Source organism: Mustela nivalis (genome assembly GCF_964662115.1).
Source record: "Mustela nivalis genome assembly, chromosome: 16".
In the NCBI taxonomy this organism is placed as follows: Eukaryota; Metazoa; Chordata; class Mammalia; order Carnivora; family Mustelidae; genus Mustela; species Mustela nivalis.
The window spans coordinates 33,478,158-33,487,216 of NC_139035.1; the positions used below are offsets into that span (position 1 = coordinate 33,478,158).

General features: G+C 46.5%; 1 protein-coding gene and 1 long non-coding RNA gene across 4 annotated transcripts in view; one reads left to right on the top strand and one right to left on the bottom strand.

Annotated features, from left to right (window-relative positions):
- The window catches only part of CD34 (CD34 molecule), a 24,371-nt gene extending 23,230 nt beyond the window's left edge, over window positions 1-1,141 (bottom strand). The window contains exon 1 of one of the 2 annotated variants that reach the window (XM_082704042.1): window positions 741-1,141. In XM_082704042.1, coding sequence (XP_082560168.1) covers window positions 741-819 — 79 coding nt within the window. In that variant the 5' untranslated portion in view covers window positions 820-1,141. The remainder of the gene's footprint in view (window positions 1-740) is intronic. The other variant, XM_082704043.1, reaches the window with a different exon arrangement.
- On the top strand, window positions 395-7,178 carry LOC309850295. Of its 2 annotated transcripts, XR_014304174.1 has the most exons (6): window positions 395-550; window positions 1,251-1,302; window positions 1,679-1,756; window positions 2,968-3,127; window positions 4,645-4,741; window positions 5,504-5,836. It is a non-coding gene; the product is annotated as an uncharacterized lncRNA (long non-coding RNA). The 2 variants fall into 2 exon arrangements; XR_014304175.1 differs by lacking the exons at window positions 1,251-1,302; window positions 5,504-5,836 and adding an exon at window positions 7,039-7,178 and having other exon boundaries at window positions 454-550; window positions 4,512-4,741.
- Window positions 7,179-9,059: the final 1,881 nt, after the last annotated feature.

Sequence of the window (9,059 nt, forward strand, 5' to 3'; positions counted from 1 at the left end):
TCCATCTGCCGCCAGCTTCTCTCCAGCGGATTGGGAGTGGGAGTGGGTGTGGGAAGAGGCAGTTGTAATTCAGCTTTCCCATCCTAAAGGCAAGGATCGTTTCAAGGTCTGTTCTTCACTCCATACTCCCCTGGTCATCTAACTCCGCGGGACTCCTGGGCCTCCAGGGCTTCGGAGCCGGGGCCTCTTCCCAGGCTGGCCTCGATCCCGTTCCTTAAAGGTCCAATTCAGACTCGCCCTGTCCCGGTGGTCTAGCGGGCGCCTGCGCTTTTTTCCCAGCAGCCGCTCAGGCCTGGGCTTTCGGAATCAACTCCCAGACGCAAAACTTTCCCTCTTCTCTCCTCCCCTCTCCTGGCTCTGGCTCCAACTTTGCGCTCTGCACCTCCAGCCACGCGAACAGACTCTGGCAATCTTCGAAGCGCTTTACTTTAGAAACAACTCCAAGGAGTCTCAGGGCTCCGACTCCGGGAAGCCTAGGGCGCGTACCTTGGGGAGCTGACCCTGGCGGCGGGGGTCCCCCGCCCTGCCAGTCCACCTCGCCGCTTCCCAGGTGACGCGCCGTTCCCAGCGGGGCGCGGTTCAAAGGGCCCCGGTCTCGCCGGAGCCCGGAGCCGCCGTGGGCGTGGGGCGTGGGTGGGGGTCGGGGTCCCTTTCCCCCCCGCGCCCCGGGAGCTCTGCGCGCTCGGCCGCGGGAGAGCGAGGACCCACCCCGGCCGCCCGGGCGCGCAGCCGGTACTCACGTAGCAGACTGAGCAGGCAGAGTGCGGTCCAGCCCCGCGGCATCCCGCGCCCCGCGCGCGCGCCCCTGCCGACCAGCATCCTTCCCGCGCCGCTCCGGAGAGATGCGCTCAGCCCGAGAGGCGCTCGGCCCGCGGGACGCGCTGCCCCCGCCCTCCGCCCGGGAGCGGGGTGGGCGAGCTGGCTTTTTCCCCTCCCCTCCCTCTTTATTCCTGGCAAGGCCGGCCCCTCTCCTTGGCCGCCACTACCGTGAGCTTCCCCGCTCAGTCCCACAGGCGGAGGACGTTAGCAGGGGCCGGGGTTGCCGCCGTGGAGGCCAAAAAAGGTGGAGGTTTGTGTGGGCCCCAGACGACTTGTTCAACTTTATATAGAGGCCCGTCTTACTCCTTCAAGCTCGACTTCCACTTAACTTTTAACCCCTTTGTGTCAGCCTGGCCGGTGGCCGGGGCAGGTTTCCTCGGAGTTCCGTGTGTGTTCTTTCCTTTTTGTTTTCCTTTATATTCAACTTTAAGCCGAGAACAGTGTCGCTGAAGGACTTGGCTGTGAGGAGCTGAGTTTACAAGTGTGAGTATACTGAATATTAGGTAAAGCTCGGCACATGCCTGCTGCATTTCGTGACTGTCACACCAGAGACTGTGCCGCATGGTAAGGAAGCATAAAGACAGAGAAGGACACATAAATGTAGCAGTCATTCGTTTCACCCGCCCAAAGCATCCTTGTCGATTTTCTTCTCATTTTTTCCCCCCTGCAGGATTTGTCTATTTGTGTTAATTTGGAGGGCTTTTCCTGTGACCGTCCCTAATTTCCCACATAGTTTGAGCCGGTCACCATCATCATAAAGACGAAGGACTCTCCCCACCCCTAGGAGGCTCTTTGTTGGGCACCCCCTCTCCAGCTCTGGGTCTGTGGCTCTGCAGGCTTTATCTTGCTCTTTCTTCAGGAAAAGGACTTCCCTGACCCCACCCTCTACTACCTGACTGATCCTGGAGCTCCTTATTCCTCACTAGTTGTTCTAGAGGTTGCTAAACTGAGCTGGGCAGTCAGCCTAGTTGCAGATTGGTTTGAATGGGGGAGGTAGAGGCTGGAGGACAGAGGGCGAGGCAGGAACAGATGATGGCACCAGGGAGGGGATAAGACAAACCACAGTCTCGGAATGTGCTCTGAGGTCCCGAATGGAATCACAGGGTTAGGAATACCCAGTCCACCGTCTTCCATGATGTGGGCGCCACACAGCCAGAGCAGGGGGGAAGGAAGGTCAGACCAGCTCCCTCTGATTTCTCTTGATTTACTGGCCCGCAGACTCCCTAGCATCATGAAAGTAGAATAATCTTTACAGTCTTTCTCTGATCTACTATTATTTGGTTTGTACAGAAGTCAGTCCAGGCCTAAAAACAAAATCCAAAGCTCTCTATTCTGATCCTGTTGGCTAATTTTCCTTTAAGTAGAAAACAATGCCTTTCATCATGCAGTAAAACCAAAGGCTTAAGATGCAAATTTGATAGAACACAATGGTATGGAATGAATCTGTTTCAAAGTGTAAATGGTGATTCAGATCTGATCACCGTTGTGATCTCAAAGGCCTGCAGCTAGAGACAGAAAAGGCTGAAAAATACATTTTAAAATCAGGCATTTGTCCTTGGGACTCCCCATAATAAAGAAAAGAGGAGAGCTCCTCTCCCACTCCCCTTCTTAGCCGCCCCCCACAAAACTTTCTTGGTTCCAGGGACTGGGGCTGCTTCACACCCAATGAGAGGTCCTGAACAAAATATGAGGTTCTAATCCTTGTTAGACAGGAAAACCAATTTGGCTTAGATGGCTCTTCCTTCACTCTTTGCCTTTTCTTCTGGTTATTTCAAATGTCGTTTGTCTGCCCTAGCTGGCCCACAGGAGACAGAAAAGAACTTGTCTCTAGCACCTGAATTTCTCACTAGCTTTGGTGCAGACCTTCTCAAAGCGTGGTCTACACAGAATCAAGGTTAGGGTCCGGAATGTGCAATTTCATAGGCATACCCGGGATTCTTATGCACACTAAGTTCAAGAAGCCCTAGTTTAGAAAGAAGACACTTTGGATGCAAAGTGGAGGGCAGCCTTCAGGGAGGAAAAATAGGAGTAAAGGGATGGGAAACCAGCACATCCCTGCCTCTGAGAAACCAGAGCTGTTCTTCTCTGGTCTGCACCACACCTGTGCCACTGGGGTAGCGACTAGTGGTTACCCTTCCTATTTTCCAGAGTCACTGAGACACACCACTTCAAGCACACACAAGGTTGGCCCCACCACTCACACACTCTGGTTCAGTCCGACCACTGGAGAGGAGTCCACCTGGGGCTCCTGCCTCACGGTCTGTTTCCGGTTTCCTGTTTTCCCCTGTTTCCTCACGGTCAGAGAGAGGTAAGTTCTCAAGTCTCCTCAAAGCTCTAGACTTTCTTGGCTGCCCGTTGGCCTCTGCCCCCTACTTCACCACTTAATCTGGTGCTAGAAGAGGATGGTGACTACACTGCTCATAGTGGAGGGTGCCACAGAAAGATCCAGAGTGAGAGACTCTGTCAGGCCCTTTACAGACCTCTAGGTCATGACCATTCTTACTGTGGCACGTTGCTCCATCTCAGCCTCAACACACACACATCGTATCAAGCCATTTAAAATAGACTTGCACTCCATGTTAAATATAACTTCTCTGAGTTAAAAAAAAAAAAAAAAGAAAATGATTAAAATTTTTTTTTGAGTTTTAAAGTGTATACATCATTTGGTTCTTATTATTCAAACTTTATTACATTTATATAAAACTGTTGGAGTTGAATTGTGGCTTACAAGTTGGCTAAGTTTACCTTTTATGGATAATAAATACAACTTTTGTTCATTTTGATTTTCCGATTTCATATTATAGAATCAACACCTCTTCCCGTGTTGCAAACTTGTTTGGGCTCTTTAAAAACTCTCAGGTTTAGATGCCATTTGAGTAAGGAAGGTAGCCTTGGTGGCAGAGGTGTTCAGATGCCACAGGGAGGCCACGAGGACTTAAAGCCCGTTCCTTCCTCTTCCCGCCTCCCAGTCTCTCTCCAGTGCCTCCTCTTGGCAGAACTGAACTGGAAACCCACAGGAAAGGGGGTCTGGGAAATATGGCGTGTGAATTCCGGGCCCCAGTGTCTAGTGGAACATTAGTTCCATGAAACAGGAGCCTCTGGCTATGCCATAGACCAGCTCTAGGAACAACAGAGCCAGAAGTCTCAGGCTGAATTATGATGATCAGGTCACAAAGGTTATTGAGTCCGTTGAAAACATACAGCCAGAAAGAAGAGGAAAGAGCTGGGGTAGGTTAGTCTGCATGGGATAGGGAGCAAGCCAGGTGAAAGAACCCCAGTCTTCCGTTCTGCTCCGATGTTATGGTTGTGAGGACCAGAACTGAAGTTAGGTAAGAGAGCAGTAGACAGAACATGGTTGGAGCCAATGTTGCCACCACCACTTGCTTTGTTGGGCGATGCAAGGGCAGGTAGGCCTGGTCCCAGGTCTACTCCTCACAGAGTTCGTCACTGTTCTGTGCAGCCATCCCTTTTGTTAGCATTTCTGGGGCAGAGCATACAGGGACCAGAATGGTGTCACCAACAGGCAGACAATTTAGGTAGATAATGACCTGGTTGTCACCCCTGAGGTGATATACTCTCTACCCTATGGCGACTTAATCTTTCTATCCCTTTCCACCCGTAAGTAATACTCTTGCTCATTCCATTGTTTTTACAATATATTCCATTTATTTTATTTTTACATGTCTTTGCAGATTAAAAACTGGCTACCTACTTTTAGCTTATCTGAATTCTGCCAATGTCTCGCAAGACTTGTTTATGTATTATCTATAGTGAACACAGCTGATGAATTTTGCCCATCCTGTTTGCTTTTCTTGGCCTCTGTAGAAGAATTTAATATTTTCCCATAACAGAGCAAACACACACTCTCCCCAGCATTATAGAGAAGAGTCTGGAAGTGTGGGGTTGGAACTTAGAGACCAGGGTGAGTAACTGGCACTGATCCAATGTCATATATTTTTCACACAGATAACCACTTTCCCATTCTGTTTACTGTGTAGCTTCCCCTTTCCCTCTGATCTGAAATGCCATCCTGTCATATGCCAACATTTTGTATAAATGTGGGCCTGTTCCTGGACTCTGTCTGCTGGTCACCCTGTGTACCCCAGGGCCTTTGCTGCTGTCTCATCTACTGCAGCTTCTAAGTCCCGATATGGGTAGCGCAAGGGAAAACCCTAATTTTCTTCAGAAAAGTAGCCTGCTTTTCTCTGCTCTTTACTCTTTCATATGTATTAGAATCTGCTTATCAGGTTCTTCCCCCAAAACAGCCTTTTGGATTTCGATCAAAACTTCTCTGTAAATTAATTTAGAGAGAACCAAATCTTTCCTTCGGTGAACTTGGCATAGCCCTCCGTTGTTTGGGTCTTCCTGAAAGTTTCTGATTTTCCCTGCAGTGGTTGTAATTCATCATTTGTTAGATTTATTTCTAGATGATGGATGTCCTCTAATGCTATTGTAAATCATATCTTCTTTTTAATTATTTTTGTTGCTGGGGTATGAAACAACAATTCATTGTTTTATAGCAATCTTCTATTGAGCTCCCTTGTGAAATTCTCCTATTATTCCTAAGTGTTTGTAGATTCCTTGGATTTTCTATGTAAATGATCATATCAGCTGCATATAGTGACAATTTTATTTCTTATTTCCAGTCCTTCTCCCTCTGAATGATCATTATTATTTTTTTAAGGTAATGTCCTGGCAAGAATGTCCGCTGTGAGGATTAAAGATGTGGTGATCCCAAACATCTCTGCCTCATTCTCAATTTTAAAGGCTAATATTCTAGTGTTTTCCCAACATTTGCTTAATTTTTTATATGTGCTTTGTATCATTCTAAACACGTTCCCTTCTATTCCTCATTTGCTGAAAGATTTCTTTCTTTAATAGTGAATTTACTATGATTTTTAAAAATGTCTTACCTAGATCTATCGGAATGATACACATTTTCTTCTTTAATATGGTAGTACAGTAAATTACATTTATAGATTTTTCTAACATTAAACCAACTTTGCATTAAGCCCAACTTTGTCATGGTTTATTATCATTTTTATAAACTGTAGAATTTAATTTGCAAGTCCAATGTTCTATTTATGATTTTTGCTTCTGTATTCATAAATGAAATGAGCCTGTATTTTTTCCTCCATCACTATGTCATTGTTTGATTTGGTGTCGGGTTATAAAATCCTTATAAACTGAGTTGGAGAGTATTTCTTTTCTTTTTCTTTTTCTATCAGGAAGAGTTTTTATAAGATTGGGATGATTACTTCCTTAAAGATCTGTTAGAACTTGCCTATGAAACCATTTGGGCCCAGTATTTAGTGTGAGACCATTTTAAAACACTGATTCCATTCATTGTTATGAATTCTCAGTTTAAAAAAATTTTCTTCTTGAGCAAATGTTATTATTTTCCTAGGCAATTATGTATTTATCAAACTTTTCAAATTGTTATTGATAAAATTCCTTCTGTCTCATTAATCTGTTCTTTATCTGGAGTATGTTTCCTTTTTAATCCAGATCATTACTTGTTCCTGAGTAATTTGTGTCTTAACTTGTTACAAATTTTTAAGTTATACGAGTTTTTAAATGACTCGTGGTTGTTTATGTATGTTGGGATCACACCCCTCATTGCATTTGAGTGGGTGAGGCTGTTCCTTAGAAGGGAGTGAGCTTGGATTGACCACCCAAAGCAGGCGCCCAAGAAAATCTGTTGGCATCTTTCACAGACCCCTTGGGATATCATTAAAGGCAAAAATGTAATGATGATTAGAAAAGAGGCATAAAATGTAATGTCTCATTTCCCCCTCCCCTCCAAGCACTGGCCCCAGGCCACCATCTCAGTTTGGCTGCTAAGGGACAAGCTTCTGAGTCCAAGAGAAAGGCTGTGGCATTCTGGCTAGACTTTCTCACAACCCATAGCTTCTCTGGGCATTGCTGCACCTGGTAAGACCTGGCAATATGTAAGTGAGAAGAAAGCATGTCACAGTGTGATGCTGTTTTGTTGTGTGAAGTGGTAACATGTATCCAGTACATACACAAGGGTTGTGTGTGATGGTGAAGTTATGGGTAAATTTCACTTTCTTCTCCACTCCTGTAGGCAGCCCGTGCATTTGGTATTTGCAAGAGCTGTGCATTAATTTTACAAACAAAAATAATAAGCAAAGCTATTTTCATTTTGAGAAGGTGAGAAGTGTGATGATTATTCACGATTATAGTTCTTTTCTTTAGCTTTGTCAGGACCTGGGCAGTCCCTCTGGGAGCGGCCTCGTGATTCTGAACACAGCTTGGCTAAAGGGTGAATGTGTCTATGATGAAGCCAACTTGGATAAACATCCTTTAAGTCCCAGGAAGCAGCGCTCCGAGAATGGGTCAGACCTCCACCGTTTGTGACTGGGAGTGCGGCTGTACTTCCGGTGTTGTCTCTGCTGCTTTCCCTTGTGTCTGTTCTAGGCCTTCAGTAAATCTTCCCGGTTGTGCAGTTCTATCTTGTCATTGCTCATGAATGCTAGTGGATAGCGTGTATGTTTCCATTAAAGCCAGGGTATCAAAGCGGGTCCAGGCTGCCCTGGGGGGGGTCAGCATGTAATTGATTCAAGAAAATTCCAGGATGAAGGATTTATGGGTAAACAAGAGGCGCCACTTAGCAAACTGCCTTCCTCACTTGGAAATTCTGTCTGGTGCTACCTGAAGGTTGGTGTAGAAAAGGGATTTCCCTCATGAAGGGGTCCTGGAACCCCCTTCAAGGAGCTGGATCTTCTTGCACTCAATATTGCATCTAGTTCATAGGCCAATAGGCTTTAAAATTCGGGGACCCATCAGTCTTCGTCTCTGCAAACCCAACTGGAGAGTGTTAATAACATACATCTTATGGAAGCCAAAGCAAAGAGGGTGGCTATTTTTAACTTGGAGCAGGAAAATGTGGCTGGAAAGGAAACATCTGTCCCAAGCTATTGACTCGTATGCTTTGTGTAGAGGTCTTTTCTGTCTTGAAACCATCAAAAATAAAATAAGGTGGTTGGTCCAGGCCTGGCTCTGGAAGAAAAAGGCAAAGCTTTCCTCAATTCTTATTTCTCCTGCTTATCATCTGCGTTGGTTCTGTGGGCCCAGAAGAGACCACCTTAGAGGCAGAGGGTGGGGAAAATGGCCCAAGAACGGCCTGATTCCTGTGAATTTGTGATTCCTGTGAATTCCTTCAACCAAGATGGCCTCACTTTTTAGGGTTCAAAATTTACAAATTCCCCAGTTGGGGGTGGGGCAGGTCACCAGAGGTCTCATGCTGGGAGAAGACCTCTGAGTGTCAGAATACTTCCCTTGGCAGTTCTGGCCACTGCTTTCCAAGCAGAGGAGTTGTTCTTTCTTCTAGGGGCAGCAAGAAAATTCTCTTTCCTCCAAGACAGGCCAGTCTTCTCTGTGTCTGGCTGGGGGAAGGGGGCAAATGTGGATCTGCAAAGGTTCAGAGACCTCTTTTTGTCTCCATAGAAACATTTTTCATATTTTAGAACATATAAAGTGAGGCTGAATTTACTCACCAGAGGCTGAGGATGGATTACCTGATGGAGGAGGCAGGGATGAAGTAGACAGTACTCAGGCTGTGCACCGCACAATTCAGCAGCACCAATCACACACACGTGCGGCATGTGAATAGCTCTCCCTGGAGTGACTAGAGATAGAGAAGAGGAAGAGGAGCAAGGCAGAGAATACAGCTAGTGAGGAGCTCTGAGCCTTTGTCTTAGAAAATCGACCAGTGCAGTTCTGTGTTCTTTCTCTCATATCTCTCTCTCTCTCTCTGTCTGTCTCTCTCACTCTCCCTCTCTCTGTTTTCAGTCAAAGATTGAACCAGGAAAGAAACAATTTTTGTTTTCCAGATTGAGTGGAGAGTTGGCAGGAGAAATGACTGGGAAGAACAAGAATAATAGATCTGCACAGATCTGCTCATTCCCTCTCCTGGTGCACTCCCAGCAGAGCACTGTCAGAGCAGCAGGGCTTGGAGGGTGTGAAACAGGGCTGCCAAATTGCATGAGTCTCTAAAAAGATCCATATGTCTGGGTTGCACCAAACTTCTGAGATCAGGGAGGGGGTTGATAACATCATCTACTGGATGGGAGTTCAGTTCTCTTCCTTTGGGGAAGATTGCACATCAGCCCAACTAGATGCTGCTAGACTTGTAATGATCCAGGTTTGGAAAGTCGAGGTGCAAGTGTTTGGGGTCTGGAGGAAGGAAGAGGGGCAGGAAGTAGAGTGAATGGGAA